At 40.9% G+C, this 18,554-nt stretch overlaps 1 protein-coding gene across 2 annotated transcripts in view; it reads right to left on the minus strand.

Annotated features, from left to right (window-relative positions):
* LOC115373366 (fucolectin-7-like) overlaps positions 1 to 18,554 on the minus strand; it is a 36,545-nt gene that overhangs the window by 17,057 nt on the left and 934 nt on the right. The window contains exons 3-6 of one of the 2 annotated variants that reach the window (XM_030071713.1): positions 17,413 to 17,707; positions 16,950 to 17,104; positions 16,352 to 16,631; positions 15,410 to 15,804 (exon numbers count right to left, since the gene is read on the minus strand). In XM_030071713.1, coding sequence (XP_029927573.1) covers positions 15,654 to 15,804; positions 16,352 to 16,631; positions 16,950 to 17,104; positions 17,413 to 17,707 — 881 coding nt within the window. In that variant the 3' untranslated portion in view covers positions 15,410 to 15,653. Of the gene's footprint in view, positions 1 to 15,409; positions 15,805 to 16,351; positions 16,632 to 16,949; positions 17,105 to 17,412; positions 17,708 to 18,554 lie in introns of those variants that run through there. The other variant, XM_030071714.1, reaches the window with a different exon arrangement.

Raw genomic sequence — 18,554 nt, forward strand, 5'->3', positions numbered from 1 at the left:
CTGCTGCTGAATAATATTTCATATTTGCTGAAATTAAATCAAATCGCTTCACCATGCATGCCATGTTCTCCTTTTCATATTATCTTTATTTTTATTTATTTATTCATGTGGTTATTTGAATAGGGACAATGCAAATATGCATAGCAACATTTTGCCAGTTGACTCACGTGCATGAAGCTGATGTTCTGCATATAGAGATTACAGCCAATGCTAGTTTTCAACTCCTGACTATTTTTGGACTTTTTAAAAATGAGAAAAGGTGGACAAACTTGTAAAGACAAATATTCAGATACAAACACACATCCCTAACAGCAAAATACATCTGTGCCGGATCTGTGCCAGACATGGGTCATGATTTGGTGCAGATCCACGAAACTTATCTGCGCCTATGTCTTTCTTCACAACGGCCCAATACTGGCACAGATTTGGATAATAGTAATAGATTTTGACCAGAACTGGCCCAGTGCAGTGGATAAAGCCATGACATGTTGTCTGTATCTGGCCCAGATCCGCGATCCGTTCTTATATGTAGTTTGGATTTGGCACAGATCTGTAATATGATATATGGTTTGTAACTGGCACAGATCCACTTTTCATATATTACATCTTATAAATATGAAATACACATACAATAATCTTATAAATATGAAATACACATACAATTTATGTTCAAAATAATTCTCAATTTATTAAAAAAAAATTGTTTCCAATGAATTTAACAAATAATCCAGACAAATTAGATTAGAATTGGAACAAATATATACATGTGGTACAGTAAAATGACTGGTCTCAGTAAATCCTGGTGAGCCAAAATAAAGGAAGCAAAGGCCAAACTTGGCCTGTGGGCCCAAATTTGGGCAGCTCTGCTGTCAATAAAGAAACACTTGCATACCATACCTTTAAAAAAGAAAAAGAAAAAAAAAATCACAGAATACAAATGGGATTCAACAAATTAAAGAAATACCATCCCAAGTTTAACTCAAACCATAATACAAATGTTTCTCTCTGAAACAGCATAATGCAGAACATTTTCACATTCTTTGCATGAAAGGCAACTGGGGTGGTGTGTGATAGTTGTGACTCGAGTAAAGATGTATACAAGCACTACTGGGACACACCAGCTTGTGCTTGCACCACTGGTAAAGTCCGTTCTCTGCGGCCACCTCCACAGTCTGAGGCCAGATTAAACCACCTGATGGCATGCTTGTTGATTTCAGTGTCAGTTGCTTTCTCTGCCACGTGACTCTTGCGCACAGCCCCTAAAGTACACACAAAAACAAGTTAGTGTGGACCCAATATTTTGACTTTGACAATTAATTTGACCTTCAACACCACATGAGTAAAAGTACTGTGTAAAATCATCTGATATTCACTTTATCAAAGTATGGAAATTATAGTGTATGTCTTGGGGTATTGAATGTTAAAAAAGCCAGGAATTTAGAGAATTATCAATTTCTATTGCGCTCCTTCGCCATACATTCTGCAACATAAGGTTGACAAAATGTCATACATGAAGACAGACAACAGCTGAATAAATTTATTTCTGAAGCTTCAAGTTAAATGTGCCACTGTAAGCATAGGGCTATAAGCAGTGTTTATATTCCTAATCATGGCAATGAGAATAGTTGATGAAATTATGAGGAGCAGTGTGTAATTGATACTTACGTGCAAGTAGTGTCTTAGTGGCCATGTCACTGAACTTCTTTTTGTCGTTGACCCCTTTCCAATTAATCTTCTTGGCAACACTGTTTGAAAATATGTGTGCAAGAATGTTCCATGTGAGATGCTTCATGTCACATCCTCCAATAGAGGCCAGCACTGCCACCTGTGAAAATGAATGAATTAGCAGTAAGAAAAGAATTCCAACAAAAATTCAGAGGTAAGAGAGACAAGTCAGAGTAAAAGATGGAAACTAACATGCAGTATGATACATACCATGTTCTTCTGCTTTATGGCATTTGCTGGGTCCTTCAGCCAGGCCTCAAAAAGTCAACCTCATCCAGTGAATGCAAAGGAAAAGAGATGTCTTCAGGCATCTCTGATGTAGGTTCAGATGGAGCATTGTTTGATCTTGACAACAGCAGATTCACCATTGTACTTAGTTGGTTCATTTGATGCTTCATATTTTCCAAAAGTGTCAGCATGTGGATGTCTGCAGCTATAAACGGAACAATTACAGACCGGTCATGTTAAGGATACTAAACAAAGCAAACAAAACAGAACATCATGCAGAGAACACTACATAATGGTCCAGGAAAGGCTCATTTATTCAATTTCTTATCACACACCAACACTGAAGGTCATTTTAAATCATTGCCAAAAATTGTACTCATTTCTATACGATTAAAGACTACATGAGGTGAGGGGTTAGTCAACACTTACGTGTGCAGGGAATTGACTCTAAGAGTGGGCCGGAAAACTTCCTAAGTAGTTTCCTTATAATTAGGGGACGGAGTGGATTAAGATGAATCAAGACATTCAAAGGGTGGTGGTGGAGGTAGTTGTGCTGCTGACTGAGGAGGCAAAGGAAATGAAGATGGCCCAGGAGGTGGTGGACTGAGGGATGATGGACATGGGTTTGGCAAGTAGGACAGTTCAGTGAGTGTATGTTCAGGAGATGGACAGTCATAGAACAGCTGAGGAGGACGCACAGGAGGTGCAGTAAAGGAGGATAGCTCTGGACTGGGTGGCTGAAGACATGCAGCAAAGATGGATGACCCTGGAGGTGGTGTTTGTGGATGGGCAGCAAAGGCGGATCGCAGTGAACGTGGAGGATTGCTAAAAAATGAACAAAAAATGAATGCTGATAAGTTGGTGTGTATGTGTGATAAACATTTTCCTAACTATTACAACAGCATCATCTTTATAACAAAATAATATTGCATTGCCAGTGTTAACTGTGTGGTACAGCTCACTCAAATTATAGGAAACTGCAGCCAAAAAAACATCACCCTTAGAACTTGTTTGGTGAATATTTTAGACAAGATTTTGGTTTGAAACATTTTAATTTCATTTCAAACACTGGTTATATTCACCACTGTGTTGATAATGGGGGTGCTGATGACTGTTGAGAGTGCAGTACTGGCGTTGAGCTTCTGTTAAATTTGGCCTTTTTCTTCGACAGAGACTCACTGTCACTTTCGCAATCTGTATCAACATAATGTTAGCTGTAAAAAAAAAAAAAACATTTAACTCAACAGTCTAGTCAAGTTACATCTATTTCAATGCAATAATTAAACCTGATATACACTAACACTGGTTTAGGATTTCGCTTAAAACGACTAACTGGTGCCTCCTCTCCATCACATGAGTCCAGCTCAGATGTTTCACAGGTCAAAGACTTTTTCATTCCAAGCCATGCTGAATGGTAGTCACCTAAAAAAATAAATTAGTACATCATTGACCACAATCTTCATTTGTGACATCAAAAACAGTTATAGCTGACTGTTGTGATATACAAGGTACCAACACCAACTAGGTTAGTGGTTCCCAATCTTGGGGTCAGAAATCAAAACGGGGTCACCTGAAATTTTTGTCAACTGATCAATGAATACCCTGACTTAAGAAAAACCTCATGACCACATCTGCTCATTTGCAAAAATGTTAGTGTGGAGCTCCACTTTTGAATAACTATGCGATTGAAAAATTAATTCTAACAAAAAAATTGTTTGAAATACATGGGACCAAAAAAAATGTTGGGAACCACTCAATTAGGTGATTTTAAATTTTTTTTTTACCATATGCCTTCAAAACTCTGATAGGATGCTTTGTCCTGCTCTGGCCTGGTGATTCTGCCAATCGTATAGCTTTGTTGATGCGCACATCATTTGTATAATTTGGCCAGAGGGTGACACCATCGCTGCACCATGATTGAGGTACCACAGAGGCAGACATTTTCAAAAAATTGCACCACATAGAACATCCTGTGAAAAAAAGAAAGCATGAGACATTAACATAGCTACTAAATCATGGTTGCTGGCCTGCAAGAGAAATACAAATACTTTGAGTACAATTGTTAGTGTGACTCTCCTGTGTATGTATGTGTATTTACAAATGTTACTGTTGTCAAGAAAATGTACTTACAGTGTTAAAACATTGATGCTGTAGATTTGTGATGCTTGAGACGACTCATCTAACCACAACTAGTCAAACACTATCAGCTTAACCACTACATCTAGTGTTTCAGGGTATGTAAAATTGGTATGGATACAAAACCTCTTTTGTGAGGGAGTAGGATGCATTTTTGTGCAACTGCACCAACTTCAGCATGCATGCATTGTTCTGATAATTGTGAGACACAGTAAATATTCAGGAAGTCTGAGCTAAATGGATATGTATAAAAGATGGACTTATCTGAGAAGGTTCTATATACTACATAGATTCCATCATAACAGTCAGCGATATTGTCAATTATGCAAATGTCATCTGCAATTAAACATACATTATCTCCTGTTGAGACTTTGATAGTCCACTGCTCAGTAATCATTTGGCTGTACTGCCCTAGAACCCCCTTAGAAGCTAGGCCATTAGGAAGTGGTCCAACAAAGTGGGGCTTTTTTAAGGTGTTGGACATTTGATCAACAGTCTTCTGAATAGTTTGCTCAGACAACCGAAGTAAAATCTGAGCAAGTGGACGTTCAGGTTTTCTAACCAGTTTTTTTAAGCCTTTGAAGGTGGTTCTCATAGGGAAATGCTGCTATGTTATCCAGACATCCATGCTGTCTGACATCCTGAGCCAGATGTACTAATGAATGCACACTGTATACAAGTGCATCCTTGCCATATATTTGGCCAAAATGTGTCACAAACATTTGAAGCAATGTCTCAGCATACTGACAGTGCATTGAGGACAGTGTTGGACTGACTAAAATGGCAATGCCTGAAAACAGCAGCATGAAGTTCTTATAAATATTCAAGTCCAGGTATAAAGACAGAATGACAGGCCCAATGTACAATAAAAACATCCTAAATTCTGTCGCCTTCCACCTATCAAGTTCTCTCAATGTTCTGGGTTTTCTCGCAAATTCCACAGGAATGTGGTTGCATAACCCTGTCAAACAGTCAGACATCCTGTTAACAATGTTAGCTGGCAAACGGAATTTGAGAGCACCTCTAAGCCAAGTGTTCAAGAGTCTCCTAACAACACCAAAGCAGACTGAATGCATATAATCGTTTGGAAACTGAGAAACCATTTCAATAGTTAAACCATGGAAAGGGTTAGGACCACTTTGGTGATGTTCTTCGTTTTTTTGTTGTGTGAATGATTCATCTGTCCTCAGTGGGCAAGTGATTAAAGGAAAGGTCATTCTGTTTAAGTATTGTCCTTGCTGTACACATTTGTCACATCCAAAATATCTGTTGTGAGACTTTATGTTTTTTTTTTACAAAAACAAGGGCAGGTGCATCACAAATTACAGAGTCCAACTTAACAAAAATCCTTTTGCCCTCAAAGTCAATACCATTCTCCAGCTCTTTCAACTCACAAACAAAATCTTTCAAAAATTCTCCTGCTGGCTTTGGTTTATGTGGTCCACAGAACAATGCAATCACAACTGGTTCTTTAATCGGAAAACTTAACAAGTTATTGTAAGTATTGACCATAAGTTTGACCATTAGCAACACTTTTATTTAACTGCCAGATTCAACCTGATCTCACAGAAATCCGTGAAATGAGCACGACCTCTTAACAACGCATTGCGTGCTCCTGGCACATAACCTGTTATAATTACGTCTGGCCACCACAGAAACAGCGTCCACTGAAAGTCAATTAGGATCCGTGTCGTATGGCCACCACGCAAACGCTGTCCACTGAAAGTCAATTTCACGTGGGTGGTAGTTCATAGATCCCGGAAGTGCAAATTTAATCAAAATAAAATAATAAAATAAAAAATAAAAAATCGCCAGTTTTCTAGACTAGACCTACCATATTGACCCGCATAAAAGACGACCCTGATATTAAGATGACCCCTCTTTTTCAAGACCATTTTTTGGAAAATAGGCTACTTTTTATATGGACAAAATCTTGTTTGAATAAAAAAGCCACCGGCCTGCATCAGGCGGGTCGGCCGCGACACCGGCTGGTACCGCGCCCACCCGGTCAGGTCTGCGGGATCTGACAGGTGAGCGGTCAGTGCCGCGGTCGGCCCGCCTGGTGCTATGGCCGGTAGGAGTAGTATCTAACATGGAAGGGCGCAAGCCAGTAATTTCGCCTAGGGCGGCACATAGGCAGAACCGCCACTGTATAGTTTATAATGTCATCATTTTCATATTTTTCTAGTCCACAAAAATCACATTTTAAGCCATTTTGAAATCAATGAACGAAATTTTATTTTAATCTGAAAAACACCGGCGTTACCAAGGCAACGCGCTTCATGCTACCTGGTGACTCCCGGCTTCTCGGCTTCAAAGACGTCACGCCGTGGGTGGTGGTTCATAGATCCCGGAAGTGCAAATTTAATCGGTATTCTGAAAAAAAGGTCTGATTATTAGCCATAACGTTGTAACCACCCAAGGCAGACTTACCACGAGCTATGAGGATGTGTAACGATGGCATGTGTCCACAAGTCCCGTATAATATCAACTTTATTTTAAGAAAACACGTTTTATTTGCGATATCATATCACGGAGAAGCACTACATTACCCATAATCCTAGTGTTTATCAGCGACGTGTCTGAATCGACAGCTTTCATCAATAAAGTCAATAAAATCTAATAAAGTGCATGAAAGTTGATAATGTGCTGATATGTTACGCCATTGAACACAACCCTTTCAGTCAGCGAAACAGAGCGGGTGGACAAACCGTCGGAACACGTCAAAAATAGCACTAAAGATTTATATAGTCTATATATATTTTTTTTTTTTTCATAACACATCTTTACTCGTGGTATAAACATAGGCTACATGTTAAGGTTATGCTTTTGCTGTTGAAAAACTACCGTATGTATGGTTTTTAAACCTAAATTCACAATGTTTATCCTAACCCGGAAGAGGGGTACCAGAACTACAATTCGTGCAGAGTTGCAACACACAGAGCTGTCCTGCGCCATAGCTTTTGTAGTTCTAACATGTTATGTCTATTATATGAAGTGGTGATCACTAATTTTGCAATCTTAATCAAAGTTTTTGGGTGTGGGAAGAACGCCTGAATGGTCAGATTTTAATTTTTTTTTTCTTAAGATAGTGAAATCATGTTTTTTCCATGTTTTGACACTAGTCGGTGGCGCCCCCTATTGGTTTGCCATCGGACATGATAGTAGAGGTCAAGAGCTTTCCAAAAATGTTGACCCCATGTCTGTGCCATTTTTTGTTGCTGCACTGTAAGCCTTTAAAAGTGTCTCAGGTGCAAGGTTCTAAGGGCACTTGTGGGGAGCAGGAACTGCCCACTGGTCTCACACTGAGATATGTTACTCCATAGGTCAAGACCTTTCAAACGATGTCTTCATTGTTGTTCTGTGACAAAGTTTGATTTTCATCATGCTCCAAGTCAAGGCTGTCTCAGGTATACATCTGCAGACCTCTTTTAGGGCCAAGCTTGATAAAATCAGTCAAACTTCTTTAAGGGGGTATGTAATGGCCAAATTTATTTAGAATATTGATGTTAGTCATATACACAGTCATACTTTTCAATTTGGACCATTTCAAAGCTTTTTTTCCCCATAAAATACTCAATGTTTCATATTTCAGATTTTCCCATTAACTTAATATGGCCACCTGAGACACTTTTAAAGGCTTACAGTGCAGCAACAAAAAATGGCACAGACATGGGGTCAACATTTTTGGAAAGCTCTTGACCTCTACTATCATGTCCGATGGCAAACCAATAGGGGGCGCCACCGACTAGTGTCAAAACATGGAAAAAACATGATTTCACTATCTTAAGAAAAAAAAAATTAAAATCTGACCATTCAGGCGTTCTTCCCACACCCAAAAACTTTGATTAAGATTGCAAAATTAGTGATCACCACTTCATATAATAGACATAACATGTTAGAACTACAAAAGCTATGGCGCAGGACAGCTCTGTGTGTTGCAACTCTGCACGAATTGTAGTTCTGGTACCCCTCTTCCGGGTTAGGATAAACATTGTGAATTTAGGTTTAAAAACCATACATACGGTAGTTTTTCAACAGCAAAAGCATAACCTTAACATGTAGCCTATGTTTATACCACGAGTAAAGATGTGTTATGAAAAAAAAATATATATATATAGACTATATAAATCTTTAGTGCTATTTTTGACGTGTTCCGACGGTTTGTCCACCCGCTCTGTTTCGCTGACTGAAAGGGTTGTGTTCAATGGCGTAACATATCAGCACATTATCAACTTTCATGCACTTTATTAGATTTTATTGACTTTATTGATGAAAGCTGTCGATTCAGACACGTCGCTGATAAACACTAGGATTATGGGTAATGTAGTGCTTCTCCGTGATATGATATCGCAAATAAAACGTGTTTTCTTAAAATAAAGTTGATATTATACGGGACTTGTGGACACATGCCATCGTTACACATCCTCATAGCTCGTGGTAAGTCTGCCTTGGGTGGTTACAACGTTATGGCTAATAATCAGACCTTTTTTTCAGAATACCGATTAAATTTGCACTTCCGGGATCTATGAACCACCACCCACGGCGTGACGTCTTTGAAGCCGAGAAGCCGGGAGTCACCAGGTAGCATGAAGCGCGTTGCCTTGGTAACGCCGGTGTTTTTCAGATTAAAATAAAATTTCGTTCATTGATTTCAAAATGGCTTAAAATGTGATTTTTGTGGACTAGAAAAATATGAAAATGATGACATTATAAACTATACAGTGGCGGTTCTGCCTATGTGCCGCCCTAGGCGAAATTACTGGCTTGCGCCCTTCCATGTTAGATACTACTCCTACCGGCCATGGCACCAGGCGGGCCGACCGCGGCACTGACCGCTCACCTGTCAGATCCCGCAGACCTGACCGGGTGGGCGCGGGTACCAGCCGGTGTCGCGGCCGACCCGCCTGATGCAGGCCGGTGGCTTTTTTATTCAAACAAGATTTTGTCCATATAAAAAGTAGCCTATTTTCCAAAAAATGGTCTTGAAAAAGAGGGGTCATCTTAATATCAGGGTCGTCTTTTATGCGGGTCAATATGGTAGGTCTAGTCTAGAAAACTGGCGATTTTTTATTTTTTATTTTATTATTTTATTTTGATTAAATTTGCACTTCCGGGATCTATGAACTACCACCCACGTGAAATTGACTTTCAGTGGACAGCGTTTGCGTGGTGGCCATACGACACGGATCCTAATTGACTTTCAGTGGACGCTGTTTCTGTGGTGGCCAGACGTAATTATAACAGGTTATGTGCCAGGAGCACGCAATGCGTTGTTAAGAGGTCGTGCTCATTTCACGGATTTCTGTGAGATCAGGTTGGCCAGATTTTTTAACAGATTTCTGCTGGAACAGCTAATTTACACTTCGAGCTAATGCTATATATGCTAACAACGGAATATATGCACTGCATGCAACATAATTTGCCAACACTTAATATCAAATAACACCTAGAGGTTAACGTTACATGATGGAATAAAGTTGCTCCGAGAAGTAAGGTAAAATAGAACCAACACCAGCTATGAGCCTGACAGGCCACCCATCCTCCAGACAGCTTTCCTACTTGTGCCACCGGCAGACTCACTCTGGTTGGCGTTGCATGCTCTTTGACATGCCGCTGCTATGCGCTTTCTCCTTTCTTTTCGTGGCAGGTTACAAGTAGTGGCTACCTTACTGACTCACAAATAAGCCCGTGTGTAAAGAGAAGGCCGTGGCCGGGAGCGTAGTTGATATGAAAAGGCCCAATAACTACGGCTAGATGTTAGCTAACTCTGCGACCCTGTGATATACATCTTACGCCACTACACATATGACTCCACGTAAACTAATTAGCAAACGTCATGTGTAAAATATGAAACAGAATAACAACATGACACCAATTATTTTCATACTGTTTTACTTACCAACAACTCTGTTTCCCGCTGCTCTCTGCCTTTGAGAACGTCGTGGGGAATAAAAATAAGTGGAGCTGTACTTTTGAGTTTGGCTGCCTCCGGTTCGCGCAGCTGTGCCAAATCTGTTCCTAATACACCATAACAATTGTTAATCAGTGCGCTCCACCCAAAATCCGGCACAAAGCTGGCGAAGAAGGCGGGTAGCGGGTGTGACTGCTATACGTATTTTGCGATACGAGGGCAGATCAGACTGCCATATGGGTGGTCCGGGGCAAAGCTGGTGCAGAGGCGTGTAACGGTGTGACTGCTGCGCGGATCTGGCGACTTGAGGGCGGATCCGTTTCGGAGTGTACTGCTGTCTTGGTAATAACTGATAACATTAAGGCATAAATAAGAAGGACAAAGTTACAGCTGCACATCCCTGTGGAAAATCTTACAGGTACTGTCCGTGGTGCTGAATCTGCCTCAGCAGGTGCTGTCCATGGTTCTGAATCCGCCTCAGCAGGTGCTGTCCGTGGTGCTGAATCCGCCTCAGCAGGTACTGTCCGTGGTGCTGAATCCGCCTCTGCAGGTGCTGTCCGTGGTGCTGAATCCGCCTCAGCAGGTACTGTCCGTGCTGCTGACTCTCTTTATTACAGAAATTAAAGCTCCATAAAATTCATGGAGGATCTTGTTTAGCTCTTCTTTCTTTACAGTTGAAAAAAATCAGCTGTTTGCCCATTTTTCAGGTAGTCTTGTAGACATTTGACGGCCCAAGACGTTGACCGGGCCGTACTGGCTTCATTTCTTGACCTCTCCGGCTGGTCCAACTCTTCACTAGTCACTCTCGCTTATCTCAACTTTTTCTCTTCTGTCTTGTCTTCCTCGTTCAGCCATTTATCCAAACTTAGGTCACCAAATAAATCAAAATTGACAACAAAGCGGTCCATTATGCAGGCTGACAAAGCTGACATCGCCTTTTGATGCAGGTATCAGTGAAACGTTTTGTGTTGCCATGGAAACCACACAGACCCTGGCAATAAGATATAGGCGAGTAATATTTTCAGTGATGAGGTATTTTTCAATTGAGCACATGCTAAACGTCTGATTGACCAATCAGATTGCTCGGTCGGATCTACGTGTTGTATAATGCGATTTAAGCTCTGGCTGATCCTGTCTACCCATCCATGGACCTCACTGCGCGTTAATTCATGATATACATTGAAACGACAAGTCCAAAGCATTAATTTTAAAGACACCTCAATCTTGATGATGGATCTGGGGCATGTGTGTCTGAGTTCATGGGAATAAGCAAAGCGTCTTTTTATGTTTTTATACCGTAAGTGTTGCAATATAGGGGCATGGATGAGGTGCACGGAATAGAGGCACTGTGAATGAGCTGAACACACAACACGGCACTTTTTGCCCCGCACTTCTTAAGTGAACCCGGCGCTCCTGCTCTTCTCTAATCACCATGGAGGAAAGTCGGAGCTTCCTCCTCTTTAAAGCATCTATTTCTCCCGAGGACAACGCTCATCTCATTGTCATGCTACAAATTTAGAGTGAATCCGCCGCTGGACTTTTCCGTTAAAGCACCACAGCGTCTAGCATCCAGACCAGCCCCAAAACTCAAAACTGCCAAGGTGTGATTTGATCTGCAGGAGAATTTATTTCGGGTCACCAAATAAATGAGAGATTTTCAATAACTTCAACATGCGATGCTATTCTGTCTTTTTTACCGATACATATGTTTTTTAATAACACATGCATGAACGAAGTTGTGGTCTCATGTCTGTTTATTGAAGATGTGGAAATGTAACTCTGGTTCGCCGAGGCTCAAGCTCACCTCATTACAACCCGACGTGAAGAAGCTGGCACAGAGCCACCAAGCGCAGGGCTCACATAAGCCGCGGCGCGTCATCATGACACGTCATGAAAACCCTCCATTAGGGCTCACAAAGATTGGCTATTTTTTCTTTTGCTTTTTCCTCAAATCATTTCCATGAAAATCGGGCTGTTATAGGCTATGCTAGTGCAGTAAACGTTGTAATGCTGTTCTTGTTCTCTGTTCTGAAAAAAAAAAAAACTTTTTTTCATCATTCTGATTGGCTGCTGTTTAATTCACAGTTTCTGATTGGCTAATTAATTAAGCAACACCTCAATAAAGATTGTTAAAGTGTTTTTTTATTAACCCTTATACAGTGGCGGTTCTGCCCATGTTGCCGCCCTGGGCGAAATTACTGCCTTGCGCCCTACCGTTCTAGCTGCGCGCACGCACGCGCGCGCACGCGGCGAGAACTTCCAAGCTATAATGGCCGCTACCGGTGCCCCTCTGGCGGCTAGATGTGCCCCTCCCAGAGCAGGGGCGCCAACACCTGCACAAAATACTTTTTATATGGACAAAATCTTGTTCGCATAAAAAAAAGCCACCGGTCGGCATCAGGCGGGCCGGCCGCGGCACCGGCTTGATGCCGCGCCCACCCGGTCAGGTCTGCCGGATCTGACAGGTTAGCAGCACACACATACTGCCATCCTCTCATTATAAATCAACTTTTGTTCATACGCGGCTGCAGCAGCACAACAGACAATGACACAGACAACATGGTTGATTATTGACTGAGCAATGCGGCCATTCGCCGGTAAGGCGAGCCTACCTACTGGTTTATATGCAAGCACAATACATGTGTATTTGCTTAGACCCCAATATTAGACGAGGGCGTTTTTTCAGGGCATTTTCAATGGAAAAAATATTGTCTTATATTCAGATGAATACGGTAATAGAAAACTGCTTTGCAGCGAGGATGATTTTTTTTTTTTTTTTTGCTCTTATGCCGCCCCCCACGTGACATGAAAATATGCCGCCCCGGGCGGCTGCCCGCTTCGCCCGTGCCTAAAACCGCTACTGCCCTTATAAGGTATTCGGGTCTGTGGGACCCGTTTTCAGTTTTTAGCTTAAGAAAAATGATACAAATAATTATTTTTTCAACTAATATTTATTGGCCTTGGGTCATTTTCTGTGAGGAACATAAATCAGAAAAAAATTTCAATGACCCCCGTATACCCCTTCTCCACATTTATATTAAACACAGGGTCTTCGGGTCCACTGGACCTGGACCTATTGAAAGTGTGTAAATCATAGATCCCGTACACCCTCATGTTCCCTTCCTCCTCTCTCTCTCTCTCTCTCTCTCTGTGTGTGTGTGTGTGTGTGTGTGTGTGTGTGCGTGCGTGCGGGCGTGCGTGCGTGTGTGCATGTGTGTGTGTGGGAGAGAGAGAGAGAGAGAGTGTGGGAACAGGTGTACACTGTGGGTGCACCTGTTCCCACACAAGGTTGCAACATTGTTAGAAAATTGGAGTACCCAACACTAACTGCACCCACATTCTCACACATTTCACCTTCTGTCTTGCGGGAACCAATCTTGGGGACCTGACGCTATAGATAGCTCTGTCAGTGTGGTGCCATACCACAACTGATCAAGATGGCAAAGCAATTTTCTGTTCAGTCTGCCTTACAATTGATATTGGAAGAGAGAGAAGGTGTTGATGATGATGCAGAGGAAGAAGTTTCAGAATGTGAGGATCACATTTCTGAGGATGAGTATCAGCCAACTCAGAAGCGTAAAAGAGCCTCTGGACCAGCCCTTCAGCAAACCAGGACGATGTGAGCAGCCAGGACCAGCCCATGAGCAACCAGGCCCAGGACAGGCCCACAAGCAACCAGGCCCAGGACCAGCCCACGAGCAACCAGCCCCAGGACCAGCCCATGAGAGGCCAGGATCAGCCTGTCAGCTGCCTCCCAAACGCAAGTGTACCTCAGGACCAGCAGGCCAGCAGCCAGCCCCAGGGCCAGCTGGTGAGCAGCTTGCAAATGACAACATATGGATGTCAAGAAATGGCAGAATTGAATGGTCTTCGTTTTCAAGAAATGAACCGCCCCGCATAGCTGCCAATGTGACGAGTGTTAGTAAAGATCTTTATCTTTTCATTATTCTAGATTGTGGCCAGTAACAAAAAGAAGTGCTGTGAGTTGTGTGGACCCAAGATGGACAGAAAAACACTATACATACAGAGTTATGCATACATATAGAGTTTCACTGTGTGTGCAATGCACACAGTGAAACTCTGCACCTATTGTATGGCATAGTCTGGTATGAAATGGCCGTGTTCAATTGGGCTAATGTGTTGTTCAGATAGATTTTATGAGTAAATGTTAAGTTACATTTCTAATGTAATTCAAATAAAACACTAGTTTTATGCCTTCATTTGTACATTTGCTGATTATTTTCTAGTTATGCCTGTTTTATGATAGATTTTCTTATTTTATTGCATTTTAATAAAAAAAAAAAGAGTGTTATTTCTATTCATAAATGTGATTTTACAAAGGTAAAGGGAACAAATTTAACATATGTATTGTTTATATTACTTGCAATTGGGATGAAGTAAAAATCTGCTGAGTATTTTAACAAAAAAAGGTTTGATTATGTTGAATTAAAAGCCCCAAAATGCAATGGGTCCATCAGACTGGCCGTGGCTCGAATCGACAACCTTCTTGCTGTGAGGCAACAGTACGAACCACTGAGTCGCCACCCCAACCATTTTAGATAAAGCTCTTTTATTGACAAGGCTGACTGAAGAGAAGCATGGCTTCAATCAGTGTTACTATCCAGTCTGAAACTGTTCACATGTCGAGGATTTATTGCCAGCAGAAATTAAATTGAATAAAGAAATGAAAGACTTTGATACACAGGTCAAATGTTGGTTTTTCTCATCAACTTTGCACTCCTTGTTTCTTGTAAACTGTAGATAAAATGTCTTGTCCCTTTGTCTTAAGCACTTGTACGTATGTATGCATTTATTATTTAAGTACTTTGCTAGGCTGTATATCTGCAGGCATTTTTCTATATTGTGTGTGTGAGTGTGTGTCTGTGTGTGCACACGTGTGCTTATGTGTGTCTGTATCTGAATATTTATCTTGACATGTTTCTCCACCGATGCTCATTCTTCAAAAAGCCCAACAAGGGTCAGGAGTTGAAACCTAACATTAGTTTAATGTATGTGTTTAAATCAGCAAAATGTTGCTATATAAATTTAGAGTATCCTTATTCAACTAATCTTATGAATGAATGAATGAATGAATGAATGAATGAGTAAATAAATAAATAAATAAATAAAAGTAAAGACAATATGAAATGGACAACATGTGGCATTCATGTTGAAGAGAATTTATTTCAGTCAATATGATTATTTGATTATGATTCTGATTATTCAGCAGCAGAATGTCGTAAAAATGATCCATTCCATATTCAAAAACAGTCATCTCAGACTGAATCAACAAGATCAACCTCCAATCCAGCTTTCACTAGAAAAGTCTACTGAGACAGAGCTAAACAATGTGCTCAACCCACCTTTAACCTTTACTTCCAAAATATTGTGCACAATAAGTACCACTTATTTTCCAATGCTGCAACACCCATCAGCTCTACGATGATACATCATGGTCAGTAGAATCACAGAAGTCAGGCAGCTCTGTCACAGCAATATTTGTCCCCAGCATCATTACCATCATGATTGGTTTTCATATTGACAATCCAGAAACTGAGGCTTAATCAATAACTGCAATCAGTGAGAGCCTGCATGAGAGCATTACTCAATGTAAAAAGTGAGTTTTTTGAATTTCTCGGCCTCCTCAGACCTAGAACAGACTGTGGCCGTACACCTCCACCTCACACAGGGTCAGGTACTCTTTTCTTCCTGGAACGACAATGTTGACGTAGCGACCCACCATCCCATCACACTGGAAGGTTTTGGTAACACCTCCAGCGATGTGCGAGACCACAGCACACCTACCAGGAGAAGCAGAAATCATTTTGTTACCAACAGTTCAGGTGAACAAATGGACACAAAAAAGGACATTTCAGTTTCAGTACATTCAATCATGTGACTGATATGTTTGTGTTTGTGCCACTTCTGAACACAACATTAGTAAAAATGTTGTGGGTAAACCTTGGTTTTATTCTCTTACATGATGCTATAGACTTTTTTGAATTTATATTTTATGATGTTACTGTAGAAGTTAACAATGTTACTGTTTTAAAAAGTACAAATATTTTTAAATAGTTGTTTAAAGGACAGAGAAATGGTCATGTGATCAGGGAGAGATAAGTGAAGGAGAAATGCTCTTCCCTCCCTCAACAACTGAGGTGCCTTTGAGTAAGGCACTGGTCCACACGTTTTTCATATGTGTTTGCACATGATTGTACACGCTTTTATAAGAACATGTTGTCTTGTGAAGTAGCACAAAGGTGTGTTGTTCAGAACTAGACACAGAGTTGTGTCGAAATGAATGCCAAGATTGTCCAGTAACAGTTTTCAGTATTCCTGATAAACTACCTGGGATTGTTGTTGCCATTGTTGTTGAGGGAATTTCCAATGCGGATCTCAGCTCCATTGATTCTTTCTGGTAGAATATCTCTGTTAGTGATGCTGACAGAAACCACCTTATAGGTTTTAAGCAGGTCCAGTCGCCACCAGGGGTTGAAGTTGTCTTGTGTGTGACTGCAGGAACCTCGTTCGTAGTCGGTGTCATGATTCCCATCTATGGCATTAATTGGGATTCCAAGATGAAATATTGACGACTGCGTTGCTCGTCCTTGGAGTGCCAAATTCTCTCCTGCCCAAAGGACATGGTGACAAAAATCAACAGATCAAAATCATGACAATCTGTGGGTTTTTATAAAACTCACCATATGTATTAAACATCCACAATCCCACTAACTTCTGATTTCTCATAAATGGGAGATGCAACTTTTTTGTTCAATTTATCCCAGTTTACATCTCCTATAAATCATTATGTTCCTTTAGTATTATTGTGGTTTGTACGTACATTCCATTTAGACACAAAACTTTGTCTTATGAGTTATATATCCATTGACTGGAGGAAAATCAATACTAATCACATTTCAAAACATGTCACAACTCAAACTCTCACCAGACGCAGCAGGATACCCATAGACTTCCACTTCGCAGAGTGAAAGGATCTTGCTATGACCCTCCAGTTTCACAGTCACATAGCGTCCCTCCACTTTGCTGGTAAAATTCAGAGTGAAAGAATCACCCAATGGAACCTCAGGAACAGTACCATCCCTGCGAGACAGAGAGAGGAAAAAGTCCATAAAGACGTCTAAGATTAAAGGACTAGTTCACACAAAAATGAAAAAATATCATTAACATCTCACTTTCATATCAGTTTAAACATTAGTTTACATGGTCACAAGTTTACATGTTATTATAACACATAGTGAGCCAGGTGGCACAGCTTCATTTCAGGGGGCTCCATATCAACACACATGAATTGTAACAACAAAAGATTGTACAGTGCAAGAACATGCAATCAGCTTTTTTCACTTTTTTTCCACATGCTTATTGTCTGATGAGTCTTTATATTCACTTACGGTTTTTTTGTACTCTGATCTTGAATAGGAGAGTCTGAGATGTAGATATTTGCCCCAGTGGTCAATTCTGCACAGCAGTCTCCTCTGACTGTGATGATGATGGATGTGATAATGTAGGAGTCCAGCAGGTCCACCCTCCACCAGGGGTTTGTCTGATGGGGAGTATTACTGCACGATCCAGCCGAGCCATGAGAGTCACGGTTTCCATCGATGGCATTGGAAGCGGCAGCGTAGCCTGTCCATGGTGCGCCTATGATCAATGACTGAGTCGCTTTCCCACGCAAGGCCAGATTTTCTGTGAATGTGGCATACATTTAGATATACATTTAGTTGATGATTTGTCATTGTTTAATTTTTCAGTAGCTTGCCACAGCTGGTTCTGTCTAGTATAAACAATATGTGCTGCTGCTGCTGCTGCTGCTGTTTAGGCACCATGATCACAGTTATTTCAAGTTGCAAACCTACCCTGCATTTCAGCTAATCATGTAGTATCTGTCACAGAATGCTAACTCACTTCCACAGTATCAAACAACGCATGGCAAGGCGCTGCTAATGGCTAGTAGCTGCTGGTGCTAAAGACAAGACAACTAACTGTGTCACAGTAATTTAAAAATGGAAACAAAGCTACCTTTGCCTGTTTGCCTTTTCTTAAAATGGGACAGAATGCACCCATCACAATAATGTTCATCATATATTTTATTTCTAACCTGCATACTGTAGATTTAGCCATGTTTTGCACACAGCCAATTCTCCAACTGACCTCTATGACAGAAACAGCTGCGACTAGATTGACACAACTGCAAAGCTTCTGATGCAGTAATCAAACCAATTAAGGCAAGGCAAGGCAAGACAAGTTTATTTGTATAGGTTTGTATTTGTATACAGTAGGTTTTTATACAATTCAACACAAGGTAATTCAAAGTGCTTTACAGAGACATTAAAAGCAACAAGACACAATTTAAAACAATAAAAACAGTCAATTAAAAGTGAAATAGAAATTGAGAATGATAGCGAAAATAAAATACAGTAACATAAAATAACAACAGGTTCAGTACATTGCCTGAGCTAGACGGCCAAGGGCCCAGAGCGTGATAGGCCTTATCACCCCTGCAGCTCCCTGCCACCAAAAGGCAATAGGCCAA

The sequence above is a fragment of the Myripristis murdjan genome, chromosome 16, assembly GCF_902150065.1.
Source record: "Myripristis murdjan chromosome 16, fMyrMur1.1, whole genome shotgun sequence".
NCBI classification, from domain to species: Eukaryota; Metazoa; Chordata; class Actinopteri; order Holocentriformes; family Holocentridae; genus Myripristis; species Myripristis murdjan.